The following is a 20075-nucleotide window of genomic DNA, read 5'->3' as shown; positions in this document are numbered from 1 at the left end:
TTAAATAGTGACAAACACTGTACTTACAAGGTAATTAAAGGGTACTGTACATACTGGGTACTTACGAGAGTCATTGCAGGGTGATACAGGGTAAAGACAGGGTATTTATAGGAGTCTTTACAGGGTACTTACAGGGCACATACATGATACTTACAAAGTAAAGACAGGGTACTTAGGGGGCTACAGAAAAGGTAATTGCAGGATTTGTATAAGGTACATATGGTAGTATTTAAAGAGTAAATACAGGTTTTTACCTTGTGCTGTGCCCAAGTATAGCTTTTTGTTTAACAGCGTCTCTGGCCTGATGGTCATCATCATGAGTTTTGCAGCTGTCAATCATAAACTCTAGTAATGTGTGACAGGACAGAGTGGGATGACAGTCATGTTGTTGTTATTTTTTTAATCTTGTTTGTTTAAAATTTGCAAACTTGTGGTTATTAAGACATTACTTGTTAAATCAAAGTAGCAGTGCAACCGACTTTTGCCTAAACGTGCCTATTTAAAGGAAGATGTCAAGCAGCAGCTTCTTTCGCTATACGGTTTGTATTTCTCTTTTTCATAACTTCCTGTTTTAACCAAACTGTTATCTTTTATGTTTTGTCAGGTCCTGGCAGGATCCTTGAGTAGAGTCAGAGTTAATCGGACCTGAACCCTCTGTTCCTGATTCTGAGATTCGTTTTCAGGCAGCTGAGCAGCCATGGTGAAGCTGGGCAGTAATTTGTCTGATAAGATGGAGAAGCAGCCATCTGCAGATGATGGCTTTGATAACATCCCGCTCATCACACCCCTGGAGGTCAGCCAGCTCCGGCAGCCATTCGCTGATAAGGTAAGTCCTGCTACTTTTGTTGCATCACTTTTTTTTTTTAACCACAGCAAAATGTACATTGCATCAAAGAGAGAAATTGTGGGACTCCATTAAAATTCTTGTGGCAGCACTTCCCTTCTTCCATACACCTCTCTGCTGAGCCTGCTGTATTTACCTTTCTATACCACCATCCTGGGTTAAAACCTTGGCATCACTTCATATTACAAGCTCTTCTGTGAATGCATAATACAAAAAGGAAGCACTCTGAACCATTTTTGGTAAAAAGGTGAAAGTCGCCCCACAGAATATTCCTCAGAAATAAGTTGTTCTTTGGAAATAGTTGATTTTTAGAGATTGAAAACTCTGTGATATTTAAACTTAGTGCAGAAACACAAAGTCAGCTTGACTAATTGAACGTAATAGGTTTTAAGTTTGTTTTTTGTTTTCTTTTGTTGTTGTGGTGGTGGGGGCTCCTTGCTGTAGGTCATTGTGAAGACAAAGACACAGTATCAGCTGCAGCAGCAGCAGAAGAACAAGCTGTATGTTCCTAAAATCAAGAAGCTGAATATCAACTTCTACAGTGACGTCTCAGACAGAGTCAAGGTAAAATATTCAATATATTCAAGTATATCTCTGAACCCAACAAAGTTAAGTCAGGTCCTCTGGACTGTTTCTTTTTGTTGAAACGTTTCGTCTTTCATCCAAAGGACTTCATCAGTCCGAGGAGCGACAACAAACTCAGTCTTGTAAATAGCGCCTTCACATAGTGGATCAACCAGTTTGATGTGATAAGATGGTTTCTGGAGTCCGCCCTCTTCCTCCTTGACTCGTTTGAAGCAGTCATAGACAAAGTGGTTCAAAAAACCCTGACTCATGCTCAATAATCCAGGTAGAAAAATACAACAAAGTTAAGTCAGGTCCTCTGGACGATTTCAGTTGACCCACTAGGTGCTATTTATAAGACTGAGTTTGTTGCAGCTCCTTGGACTGATGAAGTCTTTTGGATAAAAGATGAAACATTTCAACAAAAATAAACCATCCAGAGGACCTGACTTAACTTTGTTGGATTGTTCTACCTGAATTATTGAGCATGAATCAGGATGTTATATCTCTGAATGTTCTCCTGATCACTGGTTCTCAATTGGTCTGGCTTTCAGATCCACCAGTACCTCTTAATGACTAGTCAAGGCTCAAATCAAGGAGAATTTTCCAGTTCTCAAGCTTATTGAGTGAAAAGATGGTGCACTTTGAACCCGAGATAACAGGATAACACAGTACGCCATCACACACACACACACACAAATAAGTAAAACTTTTTTCTTTTGAACAAAAAGAGAAAAAAGAAAGACCAGTAAATGTCTGTGGCAGAGAAGGAAATATATGCTCAATTAGTTGCATTTTTATAATAATAATATATATTTAAAAAAACTTCAAGTTGTTATCTTCAACCTTTTTAACAGACTTGGCAGTGCTTTCACTCACAAACATGAAATTAAAACAAAGTCCAACTACAAAGTACTAAGTACCGTATTTTCTGCCGTACACGTCACACCGCCGAATAAGTCGCATCAGTCCAAAAATGTCCAATAAAGTGGAAAAAACACAAATATGTTGCTTCACTGTATCAGTCGCATCTATTATTTGCCACCACTGACGCATAACATTTGTTATTCGTCACTGCTGACAACCCGGAAACGTGGGCCGGTGTGCCAAAAATCGATTGGCTGCCAAATGGCGACCACTGGAGGACTTTAGCAAGAATTAACAAGATTTATACCTAAAAACAATTACTCGTTTGCTTGAAATTAGAGTAAATGTGTGCCTCAGTTTAACGTTTCTTTAATAAATGCACTTTAATGGTCAAATCAGCTGTATTTTGCTTGGGTGGTGCAGTGAAATGCAGCTGATTTGACGCTTGCTCCAGTTCAGGAGTCAGACGAAGGTGGCTTTTTACGACAAACCAAGTGTCTCATTAATAGCCACTTTTACCCATTATTGAGACATTTGGCTTGCCATAATGCTCGAGGGCCCTCTAGTGGCTACAAATGGTAGTGTTTAATATTTTTCATGTCAGAATGAATGAAATCATCAGATCTCAGCCAAAAACTGGGTTATAAATATGGGGGGGGGGGGTGTATATTAGTCGCTTCAATGTATAAGTCACAGGACTTTCAAATGTATGCAAAAAGGTGCAACTTATACAGTGAAAAATATGGTAGCTAAGTACCCATCCACCGGCTATATAATAAACAATGTTTTATTAAACTCTTTCAGTCACTTATTATTCAAGCATTGACCATAAAACTCACATAATCAGATAAATGAGACTCACTAAAAATGGGTTTACGTTCCACTTTTGTGTTCTGACGCACCAAATGAGAATAACTTCTCTTAACGACTAGATCTGAATAGTTTGTTTGTATATCCTCTTTTACTGAGAGTGGTCTGTTTTTATTTTGGTAAACATCCTCATCATATGATTTTAATTTATAGGGGCTTTTCCAGTCAGCTATGATAACATTAGAAACAAATCTTTAGCTTTGACCTTTCAGACTTTTGTCACTGAAAACACTATGTGTGTGTGTGTGCATGTGCGTGTGTGTGTGTGTTGGGGGCATTTCTGTTCAGATTACAGGTCTGATCCTCATCACCTTGGCCTTCTTGACCAGCCTGCTCTTCCTGCTCATGTACAAAGCCATGTGGTACAACCAGCTCACCTGCCCAGAGGGCTTTGTCCTGAAGGTTAGCATTAGCGCACAAACATACAATAATATAATAATAATTACAAAACACACATTTTTTCATAAAACATGAAGTTTGTTACCTTTCACTCACACTTCTACACAGACTCATGTTTTGCTTTCATCACATCTATTCCTTTTATTGAGATTTCATTTTTATTATGATGATTTGGGTATTTTTGCCCAAGTGTACATGTTTGTTTGCTTATATGTAGTGTTAGCAAAATATGTCATGAGTGGATTTGAACAAAACTTTAAAACATAATCATTGGATATAAATCTACAACCCATTACCTTTGGAGTTGACCTTGTTCAGCATGGCTGCCATAGTTAATAAGCTTTAGCTAACTCACAAACGGCTAATATTAGAGGTAATCAGCTAAAAGTCGAGGTGGTAGTAGCTGCAACAGATCTTCAGCACACTGCATGAGCGTGAGAGTATTTTTAACCGTAAGGTGATCTTTGGCAAGACACCATGAAATAAATCACACACCAGAAGCAGGTCAAAGGTCTCATATTTGAGTTTTAAAACCTCATCTGTGTGTGAGCCCAAATGGCTAAACTTCAGCTCTTTTTCTGCCTTGATTCTCATCACTCCCTCACATCAGTCCCTTCAAGGGGATTTCTTTAAACGTGGGGATAAAAAAAGCCAAACTCTTTATCTCCCAGCGACACCTTGGAGGAGGCATCGAGTATCGAACCTGCGCTGCAGCGAACGTTAGTTAAAGAGCCTGTCACGCAGAGGAAAACCACAGGGCGGGAGAAACAGACAGGGGTGGGGGACTGCGGGCTTTCTTTCTGGTCAGGCAGAGATTGAGTTTCCCGCCTGTGAATCAGAGGGGTCTTTAATTAGGACTCAGTGACTAAACTGTGATTAAAGGCTTAACAGTGAGGGGGGGCCTCTGGCAATGTTTTTGAAGTTTTGCAGGTTAAAAGGTTTAAGCTTTTTTCTCACTTTCTTGTCAACAACATAAAAACTAAGTAAACAGATTTTTTTTTTTGTCTTTGTGCTGCATCATCTAATAAAAACCGTCACTTCCTTTATGAACACATAAATTATATGTTTTGGTGTGAAGGATGTTTTATTTTTCTACATGGGCTTCTTGTCTGACACTGTAGAGTGGAATGAATAATTTTATTTACAGAATGGATTACAACAATCTATAAAACATTTTTAAAAACACCTCATGCCATTTGGACACAAACATATAAAGTGGGTAACTTTTAAATAATTATTAAATTTATAATAATTATTATAATTTGTTTCATCTGTGACTAAAGAATTAAATGTCAGCCACTGCAAGTTTTTGTTTTCTTTCATTCCTGGTCACACTCAGGCTTCTTTGACAGTTTTTTAGTCTTTTTCAAAATAAAAATGAGCATTAAAGCAAAACCAAAATGCAGCTTCAACTTTTATTTTTTTTGTCTCTGAACTATTTATAATCAAATACTAGTTTTAAAGGAATTGGAAACAGTTGCATTCTGACGTCATGACTTAATTTATGCAGCATCTGTATTTGTTGGAAACTCAGTTTTGTTGATTTGAATAAAACTCAATATGAATTTTAATGACATTTTCAGGAAGTAATCAATGAATGTGCATCTACAACTGATAAATGTTCGGCATCAGTCCAGTTCAAGATGGCCACTGCAGCTCATCTAAATTAGCAAACACAAAAGCTCAGTCAGTTTTAAAGCAGCTAATGGGGGTTGTTGAAAAAAAATTGAATGTTGGTTTAATAGAAACAAATTATCTTTAAATTGATCTAGTTTGGACATTTAAAAATTGATACAAATGTTAAACTGGAGATTTATAATGTATTAATTGATAAAGTGTTTGAAAATAATTTTCTGGGTGTAATTTTGAACCACAAGTTTTGTTGGAAACAACATATTCATATTCATATTTCAATGTGCTTATACTAATGTATCTGTGAAAATGGCAATAAATTCTATTCTATTCTATTCTATTCTATTCAACACTGTTGTAATAATATGGCTAAAACCATAGGGATATTGGGAAAAACAAGACATATCTTGAGCATTAAATCTTTGCACACTTTTTATTGCACCCTGTTACTGCCATATTTATACTATTGTGTTGAAGTTTAGGGATATACATACAAAAGTTATCTATAAAAAGTATGCATAATGCAAAAAAAGAGCAATAAGGATGGTACACAATGGTTGTTAATGTGAACACACCGGTCAACTTTTTTTTTAAATCACAGCTTATCAAATGTATGGATGTTTTTACAATTTAAAACTGCACATGTTCAAAGCTAGAAATAATGTGCTTCCAAAGAATATTCAAAACTTATTGAAGAATAGAGAGGGAAGGTACGAAATGAGAGGAAAATGTAATTTAAAGCAACCCTGTGTTCGCAGCACTCTTAAAAGCATGCGCATATCAGCTAAAGCATGTATATATATTATATATGTGTGTACATATATATATATATATATATATATATATATATATATATATATATTTTTTATAGATATATAAAGCATGTCCATATCATTTCCTGGAGTGATTTTGTGGAATATCTTAGTTGAAAATTTTAAGCAAAGTAAAACTATTGCCCAATTCAAGAGACAATATAAGAAGCACAAAATTAATATGTATAAAGACAAAATGATGTTATTCCAGCTGTTAATTTGTTAATCAACGTGTTAAGCTTTGATCTGTAGGTGATATAGAGTAAATTTGTATCTGCAGGTATATTTACCTATACGTAGCTATGTATGCATGTCTGCATGTACAGTATACAGTATGCTGCAAGTATCCATGCATGTATGGTTATTTATGTGGCAAACTTATAGTGTTGAGGGCCGCACTGGATTAAATTTGGGGAATCTCTGTCCGATGCGTGCTTCCAAACTGACGTCACTCCAGGTCACTTCTTTATGCAATGGTCGGTTTATTCTGGTTTAAATGTCCATGCTTTAAACATTACACAGACTGAGACACAGACGGACCAGGTCCAAACAATTGATAAACGCTCGACATGACTTGCTACGGCATCTTATAACACGGTCAACAGAAAATATGACGACCCCGGGCGCACCCAACTTCCTCATCCATGAAAAGCCAGAACACCAGCGAGCACGCCATTTATACCTGGTGACAGTCATATATTATCATATTACACATAAATATGATCAGTTGCTTATTTCACTTATATGGGTTTTATGTATTTATATTGAATTCAGAATTATGTAACCTTAGGGACTGGACTGTTAGTTCAAGTTCAGGTTGTGTTTATTTGTCATATGCAGGTTAACACGGAGTTAACAGTACAATGAAATGCTTAGGATGAGAACAACTGATATGACTTACTAAAAAAAAATCAAAGAACAAACAAACAAGAAATGCTAAAAACATGCAGTAAGTGTACAGAAAAAAGTACCAAAAAGTGAAAAAGTATTTGGATAAGCCTTCACTTCTTCCTGCTGCCTTTTCAAACACTTTTGTTTTGTTTACTGAATATTTTGCTGGAAATATTTACCTTTTTATTTATGCTTTTTGTTTTGTAGAAATATGAACAGTTTGAAATGAAATAAAGAAAAAAACAGTTGCACTGATATCGAGCTAAAACGTGATGTGGCAGTAGCTGCGAGTCACACATTTCACACAATTTCAAACTACTTCATGACGTCACCATAAAATCTAAAAAACTGTTCATTCTCACCGTACGATGACCCTGAAGACAGTGAGCTCTGTGCATTTGTTTTATGTATTTGTTTGTTTCTGCTCCAACAGCAGAAGCACTGCACCCCTGCAGCTCTGGAGATATTTTACACAGATCAGCAGCAGCAGGAGCAGCAGGCGGGGGAACCGGGCCTACACAGCAGCACCAACACTGGGTTCTACGCCTCTCTCAACCATGTTAAGAGGACTGGGCCCCAGCTCCAGTCGTCATGGTTACCAATCATCAGCACACTGAAGGAGGCTGAGGAGGCTAAGGAAGGTGGCGAGACACTAAATGGAGGGCCGGGGGGGCGAGAGTGAAGGATCTGGTGAAAAAGTGTAGTTGAAAGGGTGGAAACTCAAAATGTTGTGTCCGTTCTTGTCTTTGTGTGTGTTTATGTGTGTGTGTGTGTGTGTGTGTTTACGTGTGTGTGTGTGTTTATGTGTGTGTGTGTTTACGTGTGAGACTGGACTAATTTATGACCTCTTTATTCTGTAGGGTATGAATAACAAAAGAATTGAACTTTTCAGGATTCAGGCCTGCTCTGAAGCTTTCCAACAGGTTACCTTAAGTTCAACGAATGTGTGCATCATCTGCTGAGCTCCACTTCTGAAAAACCTAAAGTCTGTTTGCATCTATTTAGATCAGCAATGTGAACTGTTGCAATTAAAAAGAGGAAAGAGCCGGAGTTTTTGCAGAATGTTAAAACAAATCGTCCATTTCTGCCCCCTCTGTTTGCCACACACACACGTGACACGTGTCAGCAGAAATGTAATGCGTGTTCATGCACCATGTCTGCACAGTCAACCTCTCTGAAAGAAAAGATGCGAGAGTTGACAGAAGTGAAAACAAGTTTCTGGTGGGACTTGTGCAGGTTTTTACTCATCTGTGTGTCTTGCTGTTTCTTTATTCACCTCAGAACAGATCGTAACTCGTCCTGAATGATGAACTCGGTTTGATGCCTGAAGTATTTGAATCGTCTTAAGCTGAGGCAACTTCCACCTGTAGAATGTAAATCACACATTTTGTACAGTTAAAGTCAAAGGAAAATGTGATGATCAATAGTAATAGCATTTAATTGATTGGTACCACTTTACAATAAGGCTCCCCTTATCAAAGCCGAAAGGCAAAGGTTTTTCAATGTCGTTCCACCACATGTGGTACACGTGGTGGAATGACATTGTGTACACAGTATCCCAGTTACATCCAACAAAAGTATAAAATGTAAAAGAAAAACAGTAATAAGATCTAAGATATGAACTAAAAATGTGTGAAACTAAGAATACACTAAGCACTAGTAGTATAAAAACTACGCTGAACAGCAGCACGAACATGAGTCTGTGTGAGCAGATGAGGACGAATGAACACATCAACATGAAATAGATCAACATGGATAGTCAGCAGCACATACCATCAATCAAGTGGCATTACGGCATTATTATGGCAGCACGATGGCTCAGTGGTTAGCTGTGTTGCCTCACAGCAAGAAGGTTGTGGGTTCAATCCCCAGTTGGACCTGGGGTCTTTCTGGGTGGAGTTTGCATGTTCTTCCTGTGCATGCGTGGGTTTTCTCCAGGTACTCCAGTTTCCTCCCACAGACCAAAAACATGCATGTTAGGCTGCCTTCAGGTCCAGGCCTCCCTTGCAAAATAGACCTGTGAACTCAATGGGATTTGCCTGGTTAAATAAAAGTTAATAAATTAATAATAATTAGTGATTTTTTTTTTAGTGATAATCCTGATTAGGGATTCATGAGTCTAACAGAAGCTGTTCTTCAGTCTAGTGGTTCTACACTTAATGGTCCTTAACCTCCTTCCTGAGGGGAGTGGGGCAAAAAGTGTGTATGCTGGGTGAGTGGGGTCCTTCATGATGCAGGTGGCTCTCTTCCTGCATCTGGAGGTGTAGATGTCTGTGATGGTGGGGAGACTGACTCCAACAGTCTTCTGTGCAGCCTTCACCACTTTCTGCAAAGCTTTTCTTTCTGCAGCTGTGCAGCCTCCATGCCACACGTTGATGCTGGAGCACAGGATGCTCTCCACTGCACACCTGTAGAAGGAGGTGAGGACTGAGCTTCCCAGACCAGCTCGCCTCAGCCGCCTGAGGAAGTAAAGTCTCTGATGAGCTTTCTTGAACAGGCTGGTATAGTGTACTGCTGGTAGTTATATATGGCTAATAAATAGTTTATAGATACATTATTAATTCTCTATAAATACTTTATAAATCATTAATTATTATGCATTAATTAAGGGTGACAAAGACAAAACTGACAAGTTTCTTGCCACATAGTGAGCCAATCCTGTTCACCTATATTTAATCTAGAGTTGTTATATTAAACATTTGAGACTAAGTTACTACCTTGTAAGCACAATAAGCATTTGTAAACCTATTTCTTTGCATATAATATTCTACTTTATCACTGTATTATAAGCATCTATAACTAATATATTATCCTAAAAAGCCTTTAGGCTTATTGTCAAGTGGTACCAATTAATCATTTTGCAGGAAAGTTAATGCATTCAGTGTTAAATCCAACTTATAACTTCTATGTTGCACTATAAAAGTTTTAATGAAATAAAAATGTGCAGTTTTACATGTAATATTGAAGAGAAATTTGGCTTTAAAACAACTCCTTTTTCATTTATCTAAGCTAAATGTGAACACTAATCTATAATGTGCCATCATTGTAATTTTGGCTGTAAGTAATGTGCAGATATTTTAAATGTTTAACATTATTTCCGGCCTTCCCTAAATGAATGTATGAAGTAGCTGCAATAATCACACAGCTGATATTATTGCTTATGATGTAAAAGCTCAATGTTTCTGTGGTTTTTGTTTTTATTTAAATGCAAATTAATTTAACTTCCCTGTATTAGATTTTTTTAAATGTATTTGTCTTTCAAAGCCAACATCAGTATTGTTTATACCAATAAATAACCAGAAATTACTTGATAAATTGTGTAATTTTTATTATCTATAAAATACTATTAATAAAAGAATGTTAAGTTCTGATGACATTTGTGAACCATTTTTCTTTATGACATGTTTTCATCCATTATTATTTGTGTTTATCAAATCAAGTTAAATTTAGATATACATGTAAATCTTGAAGAAAAATAAAGAAAATGAAAGTAACAATTATGTCAAATGTTTTATAGAACAATAAGTCACCTGGTATTTTGCTTTAAAATATTTTTTTCTTTATATATAAAACTCGAAGCTCTGATTTTTTAAATGATTTCTTATATTTGTTCAGATATTTGTTGTATGTTGTTATTTGCACTGTTTTTCAATCTAATGTTTTCAGTACATTATCAGAGTTTATTTGCAACTAAATAAATTTTGAAAACTTTATTGTAACACATAACAGCCTTTCTGCTTAGTAACACATTTTACACTTAAAGCAAATTTAAGAATTGTATTCACTTCCTCTTCATTTTAGTTAAGGATGTTATTAAAGGGTTTGTGAATGTAAAAGTTCAATAATAATATAATTATAATCCTTTATCTTTAAATTAATTGCTCAGAATGTTTTGGAGAAGGGGTTCGGTGGAGCGTTTATAGTAAATTACTATCTTACCTGCTGCAGATAGCTCTTAGACAACCTCAGTTCAGTGAAAAATAGTTAAATTCTGACTGGATTAATAAACTAGCAGCTAGCCTGAGCGAGACCAAGATTAAAGCAAAGTGTTGCAACAACTGCAGCCTAAACAAATCACAGCGGTTCATTAAGACCCGATTTTTATAAACCTTTCATTCTCTGTCAGTTTCATTTCACACAGATTCTCTGCCAAACATGATGATTGCTTCTCTATTAGCCATTAAAACTACTTTTATTGTTGTGGACTCGCTCTATCGAGGATTTTCAAAATAAGATTGGACATGACACAGAAGTGGCTGATTGATGGATGAGCCGCACGATCGGCATGGAATTTTTATTTAAAATAAATTATTGTAAATTATTTAGCACCTGCTGCACCTCTGCACAGCCCATACTGCAGGATCCAACAATTTTCAGTCAAGTCGTCTGGACAGTTTCTTTTTGTGTGCTGAAACGTTTCACCTTCCATCCAGAAGGCTTCATCAGTCAAGGAAACACACAACACAAAACTGATTCTTCCCCCAACAGCTTACTCCAAAGTGGAACAAACCAGTTTGTTGGTGCTAAGAAGGTCTTTTTGGCATGCCCCCTCCTCCAGTGCCAGCCCTCTTCCTCGTTGACAGTCATGTCAAACTGGTTCAAAACCAACAAAGTCCATGCTCAATAATCCAGGTATACAATCCAACAATGTTCAGTCAGGCCATCTAGACAGTTTCTTTTTTTTGTGTGTGTGTGTGTGTGTGTGTGTGCTGAAACGTTTCACCTTCCATCCAGAAGGCTTCATCATACTGCAGGATAAGCTTCCGCCTGCAGCTGATCAGCTGTTCTCCACCCAGAGCGGAGAAGTGGGCGTGGCCAAGAATGCTTGCAAGGTGGCTGAGAGCAGCGAGTCAGAGAGAGGGAAAGCATGACATTCTGTGCTCTTAGAGCATTTAGAGACATTGTTAAAATATTGCAATAGTGTGGGGCAGAGTTAAAACGCCTTAATATAAATACTAAAATAAAAATTACTTCTACCACTATTCCTACTTCGCATATTTTTTTACTCATCGCGGGTCTTCAGGGTCCGGATCCCCCGCAATGAACAAGGGACTACTGTAAAGCCCCTCTAACACAACAGTATGCCTTTGCACATGCTTTTGTAACATATTCATGCACAGTCCCTTGTTTTAAAGTGAGCGCTCAAGGATGCATAGAATTCAAAATATTTCTCCTTCCTCCTCCTCAGTGTGTAGTTCAGTGATTCGAAGCCAAGCCACATCCTCTGGTTCTCCATGTTTCTTAGCTGCGCTGCTGCGAGCCTGTCTGCATCTCATTTGCACTCACATACTTTCACACCGTCACTGCGAGCGCGAGGATGTGTGGCTTCAAGTGTGTGTGTATCACTATGAAATCATTAACCTAGAGCTATGTGTGTTAATGTTTATGTGTCTTACAGGTCTTGATGTGTGTGTGAGCCCATGCTTAGCCCGTTAATTAAATCTACATTATGTCCCGTTTCAGCCTTTAGGCTTTTCTTCTCCTTTGTTACTGGCTGACGTGCTTTAGATGTTGTTGGCCTACGGCACAGAGTTAAATGAAGTGCTACAAATTATTTATTGGAGCATTTACAGATGTTTTCCACGGTCAAAGTCTAACAAATTGGCTTCAATTCAGGGCCGCTGGAAAATCACATAAAATCAGCCGTTGTAGTCACGTAAAGACCGCCAAGCCCGTTTTCCTGCTCCATAGCATCAACAGTGAAGGAGCTGAAGAGTAAAATAACAGGTTGGCTTTTTAATTTGTCCTGAATGTTTGGATTTGGAGTCCTCTGTTGCTTTGAGCTCCTCCTGAAGAACCAAACATTCAATCCGTGTTCCTCTAAAACGTGACTTTACTGAAGCGCTGCAGAAAAGAAGGGCTTCAAAGTACATTTTACTTTTTGTTTTTGTGTATCATGGCGTGCAGTCTTTACAAATTTTACTTATTAAAAGATAAACTTTGCTCAGACCTGAAATAATCTGACGATTATTTGATTTTGATGGTATTCCTCTCATATATTTAACATGAAATCAGTTTTGTCACCTGAATTAGCACCGAAAACAGCTGAATGTAAAACTTGTCTTGTTATTTAACCTGATTCAAAAATTGTTCACATTGATTTATTTATTTATAGATTTTTTTTTTGTAGAAAAATGTCAATAAATATGAGTGTGGAACTCATATCCTTAAAAAACACAAAGTTATTTTAATTTTGCCATTCAAAAATATAATCAATAGCAACATTTATTTCCATTGGATCCCAAAAACACTTAAAAAAAGACAAAAGCAAACGACCAGGATCAGCCCAAAGTTCTGCGCACTCTTGAATAAAAGGACATTTTGATAAAAACTCATGTAATTTATTTGTTACACACGTACACAACTTGTTTCGTGTGGCTTAAAAAAACATAATTATACCCAGATCCTGATCACCCAGTCAGATACTTGACATTTTGTCTTTGCTTCAGGTTCAAACAGCTGAAAGTGAGGTCTGCTTGTTCAGCAGAACTCAGCTTTGCATTTAACAATTTAAATATATTATTCTTATGATCTAGGATCAGACAGTACATACAAACCAGGAAAAGTATTTGAAGTATATAGAGGAATTGCATTTCCTTTGAAAATGCAGTGTGAGTGTTGATTGCAGAAGAACTTGCTGAAAAACAGCTGAAATGAGCTAAAATGCATTCTGAAATGTAGCTGAAATGGAAGAACAAGCTTAAGTTAGCAGAAGAAAACAAAAAGAACACATATTTGCTGAATTAGGTTTAAATAAGCAGAAATGAGCATGAAAATTAGGACGTCAGCTTAAAAAAAGAGCTGAAATTAGCAAAAGATTGCCAAAAAGGCAGGAAGAAGCTTTAACTACCAGAAGGAGGTGGAATGAGCTGAAATGAGTTTTTTTTTTTAAGTGGAATTACCTGAAAAAGCTAAAAACAGCATCAAAACAGCTCAAAATAGCTGAAAGAGCAGAAAAGACTGAACTAGCAGGAATAAGCTGAAAGAAGCAGAACAAGCTGAAATAAGCATAAAGAAGTTAATTAGGTTGAAAGTAGCAGAAATTAGCATGAAAACTTGAATTTATATGAAAACCGCTAAAATTAGCTAAAAAGGTAGCTGAAAACTTAGAACAAGCTTAAATTAGCATAAGAAAGCAGAAAGAACACGACTGCCCAATTATGCTTTAAGAAATAGAAATGAGGACAAAACAGTGGAAATTACCTGAAAAAATGCTGAAATTAGCAACAACAACAACAAAAAAACAGCTGAAAAGTAGCTAAAAATGGCAGAAAGTAAAAAGTGACGAGAGCACATTTTTGCTGAATGAGGCTGAAAGGGTTGTTGAAAAAGGATTGCAAAAAATGTGGAATTAGCTGAAAAACATTTTAGTTAGCTAACAGTTAAATAGTAGCTGAAATGGCAGAAAAAGCTTAAACTTGCAGAAATAAGCTAAAAGGAGCATAACTGAAATTAACAGAAAGAAGTTAGAAAAAGCACAAAAATGTTGTTGTTAGCAGAAAGAATCAGAAAGGAGCACAAAACAGCTGAAATTAGCTTAAAGTAGCTGAAAAATGTTTAAATTTGCACAAAGAAGCTGAAAGAAGTTGAAGCAGAACAAAATGTGAAAGGAGCAGTAAAAGGTTGTAAACAGATCTAAAGATTTGAAGGATGTAAAATGAGCTCAATTCATTTTCTATGAGAAGAAACAAGTTGTGGAAAAGTCTAAATATTTCAAAAAGCTAAAGTTGCACCAGTACCAACCAACTACCTGCAGCACCAGTCAAATCTGGGATGTAAGAGCTGCTTTGTTCAGCGAGAAATGAGCCAGTCAGTGCATTTTACAGCTTGTGGGACTCCTTTAAGTACTTGCTTTAGCAGAAACAGAAACAGATTCAAACAGAAAAACCAAAGCTCTCAGGTGACGCTTCAACACAGCTCGTTTTGAACTGGCTGTTCTGGTGTGGGCTCCATGTCAGCACCTAAAACAGCTCTGGATCTGTGCCGGGGCTGAAACCTGGCAGCGTGGACTCTGATGGCCGCCCTGCAGGGAACAGGAAAATGCTTTATTGGGAACTAAATGAAAGTGCATGATTTTATTTAACAGTTTTTCCAGGAAACTGCAAACTCTACCACTAGACCGATTAAAGCGTGGACCACAACGTGGTGCAAAGATGGCATTTAGTGCAAAAACTCATTAAGGTGTAGCTGCTCTTTGACTAAAGAAAGGAAAGAAACAAGAGGAAGGAATAAAAAGAGTTAGCGTTTGTCTCCGATTGGCTGTTTCTGTGTCACATGAGAGCGCCTCTTAAAGGTTAATTTCACACTAAGCTCAATGTTGTTTGCTCTTAGCCAGGAAGAATTTCACAGTAAAACTGGTCCCCCAGAGCTTTTGATTTTTATTTAAAGGCCAATTTTTTAGACGTTTAATGAAAATAACACGGGGGCAAGTGACGAGTAGGGAATAAAACATGAGAGGAAAAAAGCAGATGAGAAGCGGACAAGCCTGGGAAGTGAAGGTGGAGGAAGGGGGAGGGGGGTGAGCAGAAGAAGAGGAGGCCAAGAGGCGCAGAGGAGGAAGAGGAGGGTGGATGACCCCTGTGTCTGTGTGTGTTGTTGTGCGTCTCAGTGGGTTTCCTCGGCCCTGGCGCCAGCTGGAAATGCCTCTGCGAAGTCCAGGGAGTGCACGCCCGTCATCCTCCATTCAGCCCCCTTTCATGAGAGAAACACTATCCATCCTCAGCACATCTGATCCGGCTGATCAGAACATCATCCAGCTTCTTTTGACCTGCAGAGCAAATAAGCACAACTGGGGAGGGTCATTGAAGTGATGGATTCACTGGTGATGGTTTCCTGAGGGTTTACGCCGCCACCTAGGGGTCACCTCCTGTTGTCGCAGAGAGAAAGTCAACATTCTGTTTTTAACCATTATTTCTGATAAACAATGGCTCCTCTTTTCTTCCAAAAGGCTTGTTGCACCTCTTTGGTCCTGACTTGTACACTTGCAGTCCGATTACTCCCAGTTGCTGTTTGAAGTCTTTAAAAAAAGATTCACCAGCCATGAAATTAGTCATTACTCTGCTATCCTGTCATGATGCTGCCCTCATGCAACAAAAACCTTGCCAGTAAACAATTATGCACCCGGCGTGTCTCAAAGCTGCAGTGCAGACGTGCGGGGAACACAAACAGCCAAAGTCTGCTTCACTTACAGCTTTGGATTGCTTTGTTTTGGCTGTTTCACTGTCGTTACTCATAGACCAAATCATTTTACAACATCCTGCGATTAAACTGCGAGAGAACAGGTTAATGAGAAAAAATTTAATTTGAACGCTCAGAGTTCTTGCAGGGAGGAGTGCAACGCGCATACACACACACGTGCAAACACAAACAGGGAACAGATTGGTTCAATTTAGGTTTTGCGGTCCCCTCCTGGTGTAGAGCGTCAGACCAGAGAGCAGTGAACTCCAGTTCAGCTCAGGCCTGCCTGTCTCTGCTCAGCTTCAAACCCAAACCCTTCAAATTGGGTATAATCTGTGTTTTGCTTCGCCAATTATCGGCCCGCGAAGTTGCACAGCGAATAAGGATGAGCGAGCTTTAGATGGGGCCTGGTTAAAAGGAAAGTCACCCCGTGATTAATGGTGATCCATTAAAATCGTGACTCTAAAAATATGGGAAGGGATGAGTGCTCTGACATCTGCAGGACATGATGCAGCAGAAGCGTGCTGCACGTCCAACTGAAACCAACGTGGGTTTGTGACACATTTGTTTTTCTAAACGCATGCAGGCATCTGCTTTCTGAGTTGAGTTACACTAAAGGTGTGGCATCGGCTTCATGGCGGTTAACGTTCTGCTTCATAGTAGAAAGTTTATTATCATTATACACTGAAACTAGAGAAATTGCATTTCCTAAGAAAATGCAGTGTGAATGCTTATAGCAGAACTTGTAGAGAAACAGCTGAAAATAGCTAAAAAAATATGCTGAAATGGAAGAACAAGCCTAAATTAGCAGAAGAAAGTAGAAAAAATATGTTTGTCCAATTAAGCTTAAAGAAGCAGAAATGAGCACAAATAAATTTTTCTGAATAAAAGCTTCAATTAGCATAAAAACAGCTAAATATGAGCTGAAATAACAGAAAAAGCTGAAACTATTAGAGAAAAGAATGAAGAGCATAACAAGCTGAAATTAGCAGAAAGAAAATTACGATGAAAGTAGCAGAAATTCCCACTAAAAACTTGAATTTATCTGAAAACAACTGAAATTTGCTAAAAAAAAAAAAAAAAAGTTAGCTGAAAAGGTAGAACAAGTTTAAATTAGCAGAAGAAAGCAGAAAGAGCATGTTTGCCCAATTAGGCTGAAAGAAGCAGAAATGAGCACAAAAAGTCAAAATTGAAAAAAAGCTAAAATTAGCAATTAAAAATAAAAACAGCTGCAAAGTAGCTAAAAAGCAGAAAGAAGCTTAAATTACAAGAAGAAAGTGCTGAGAGCACATTTTGGATGGATTAGGCTGAAAAAAGTTGAAAAGAGTGCAAACAATGTGAAATTAGCTGAAGAAGCTAAAATTAGCATAAAACAGCTAGTAGCTGAAAAAGCTGAAACTTGTATAAGCTGAAAAGAGCAGAAAGAAGTTAGAAAAAGCACAAAAATGTTTTAGTTCGCAGAAAGAATCTGAAAAGAGCACAAAAAACAGCTGAAATTAACTGAAAGTAGCTGAATTTTTTTTTTTTTTTTTTTTTTTTTTTTTTTTGCACAAGGAAGCTGAAAGAAGCTGAAGCAGAACAAAATGTGAAAGGAGCAGTAAAAGGTTTTAAACACATCTAAAGAGTTGAAGGTTGTAAAATGAGTTCAGTTCATTTTATATGAGAAAAAAGTGTCAGTAAAGCTAAATATTTCAAAAAGCTAAAATTGCACCAATACAAAAAGTCACAGCAGGATTGTCCTGAAAGAGCTGAACATTTTGATATGATTTGTTTAAAAAGCACAAACATTGTGGAACGAGACAGATGCTGAAAATGTACGGAAGAAAAATGGATCACAAACGTGTGAATGCTTCATGAACATTCACACAAAATATAGAAAAACAAGATCTATTTTGGATTAATGTTTAAAATTTTCTGAAAAATAACAGTCTGAATTTAATTCACAGGTATCATTGAACTGAAAACACGTAGAAATCATTTTCTTTAAACAGCATTAGAATCGTAGCCTGAATTGTTATCAGGAAAAGGAGAACTGCAGTGATGAGGAGCAGCACCTCCTCTGACTCTGGATGGGTTTAAATGTTTGCTCTGTCACCAAGAAATTATATTTTCATAAACATCAAAACGAAAACCACAAAGCTGTTCCTGTGCAGCTCCACGTCATGGTCACAGAACTGACCTCTCATCCTTGTCGTCTGTTAGCGAAATATCTCATGAGCCCCAAGACAGATTTTAATGACATTTTAACAAACTACATCTACAACTAGTTCAGTTTCAGAGTGAAGCCAATTCAAGATGGCTATATGAAGTTAACCTACACAAAACATTATTATATTTCAGTCAGATTTACAGATTTAAAGTTAAAGTTTTTGGTAGAAGCTGAGATTCATCCCCAGCTGGAACTTTGGTACTTTTAGTACTTTTTGTTTTTCATACATGATGTGTCAAGTTTGACTTTTTAAACATCCAAACATCTTTAATTGCTAAAGAGCTCTTCTGTACTGCCTCATTTCATTTTAAATTGACCCATGATGTATTTACTGTTTGTGATTTTTTTAAAAATGGATCCCGTTTGTTTCTAAGAGTTATTTATTTACCATATTTGTGGTGCAACTTGTGATCAGACTAACATCAAATGTCCACGTGTGTGCGACTCCCTGCTGCTATAAACCTGCCACCTTTGTTACAGAAGGGGTTCGTTTTCTCCTCCAGTCGCCGTCTCTCCGCTCGTCTCATCAGTGACACACAAAGCATATTTGTGGTTTCACCACTTAATTAAAGGAACAAAATGTTCTGACTGAATCACTCGTTCCACACCACGGTGTCAGAACTCTGCTGGTTCTGGTTCCACTTCTCTCCACCGAGAATCTCATGATAAAACTGGACCTGCAGGTACGTCTCTCTGCTTCTGCTTGAGATGCCATTTTATCACAGTTCAAATTCTCTGGTTAGAATAAAGAGTTGATCAATCAGACGATGAGCAGCAGGAAATCCTACATTTTATCAGGGATTTTAAACACACCTTGTAGTCAAGGACTTTATATTGTACTTTATATTGTTTAATCTACAAATAGTCCATGTGTTTACATTGTATCATATATTTTGGTACCTTGTTGCCTGCTTTGATATATGACAACAAGAAAGTGTTCAAAGCACATACGGCCACACATTTCAGAACTTCTCGACATCCTCAGCCCTCAACACGTGGTGATGGATTCGTGACATTCAGGGTCCCTGTCCAAGAGTTCAGCTTCCCGTAAAGAGTGTCCAATTCATCCAAGCCCCAAAAACCAAATTAATTCATTTCACATTTTTCCGCAGTGATGCTGGAACGCTCGTCAAGTTACATCTCTGTTCTGGGAAATGTCAAATGTTTTAAACTTGGCGTTGAGGAATTTGATTAGGTTGTTGATAATATAAAATCTTAATAAAAATGTTGTGTAAGATGTGAATAAAAACGGAATATTTACAAATCTCACAAACCAGTACTTTATTCACCGTGCAACAAAGTAAATATGTCATGTGTTTAAACTAGTTGTTCCACTGTACAAAAAATAAAATAAACTTTTTAAAATACTGGATTTAGACCCAGTCCTCTAACTGACCTGCTGCCAAACAATTTAATGAGTTCCGACAATGTTCAGTCAGGTCATCTGGACAGTTCCTTTTGTTGTTGAGACATTGCATCCTTCATCCAAAGGACTTATTCAATCTGAGAATCTGATGAAGTCCTTTTGATGAAAGACGAAACGTCTCAGAAAAAAAACAGAAACCATCCGGATAACCTGACTGAACATTGTTTTATTTTATACCTGGATAGTTCCTCAATGTTCCTCGAACTGGTTCTTATTTGTACCACTTCATTTTCTATCTTTTGTTGCCATGGCCTGTTTTTGTTTTTAATGTGTTGCTGCCATGAAATTCAATATTACACATTATTCCCACCATATTCATATTACAATATGGTGGGAATAATGTGTAATATTGTTATAATATAATTTATATAATATACAATGATT

The 20075-nt window shown here is 37.4% G+C and overlaps 1 protein-coding gene across 2 annotated transcripts; it reads left to right on the top strand.

The window, feature by feature from the left end:
• The first annotated feature begins 615 nt into the window (after nucleotides 1-615).
• On the top strand, nucleotides 616-7561 carry caly (calcyon neuron-specific vesicular protein). Of its 2 annotated transcripts, XM_037690319.1 has the most exons (4): nucleotides 616-826; nucleotides 1289-1408; nucleotides 3434-3547; nucleotides 7313-7561. In XM_037690319.1, the coding sequence occupies exons 1-4, from the start codon at nucleotides 698-700 to the stop codon at nucleotides 7559-7561; spliced, it is 612 nt and encodes a 203-aa protein (XP_037546247.1). In that variant the 5' UTR covers nucleotides 616-697. The 2 variants fall into 2 exon arrangements, 1 of the variants encoding a protein (XP_037546247.1); XR_005187432.1 differs by lacking the exons at nucleotides 616-826; nucleotides 7313-7561 and having other exon boundaries at nucleotides 1395-1408; nucleotides 3441-3518.
• The last annotated feature ends 12514 nt before the right edge of the window (nucleotides 7562-20075 follow it).

This window comes from Nematolebias whitei, chromosome 16 (assembly GCF_014905685.2).
Source record: "Nematolebias whitei isolate Nwh7 chromosome 16, NemWhi1, whole genome shotgun sequence".
Lineage (NCBI taxonomy): Eukaryota > Metazoa > Chordata > Actinopteri > Cyprinodontiformes > Rivulidae > Nematolebias > Nematolebias whitei.
Note: the sequence above shows the minus strand (reverse complement) of the source record. Positions and strands in the feature narration are given on the sequence as shown.

Coding starts and splice junctions, on each gene's coding strand:
- caly (XM_037690319.1), top strand. CDS start 698: ATGGTGAAGCTGGGCAGTAATTTGTCTGATAAGATGGAGAAGCAGCCA. Junction 1,409..3,433: donor ACGTCTCAGACAGAGTCAAG/GTAAAATATTCA, acceptor ATTTCTGTTCAG/ATTACAGGTCTGATCCTCAT. Junction 3,548..7,312: donor CAGAGGGCTTTGTCCTGAAG/GTTAGCATTAGC, acceptor CTGCTCCAACAG/CAGAAGCACTGCACCCCTGC.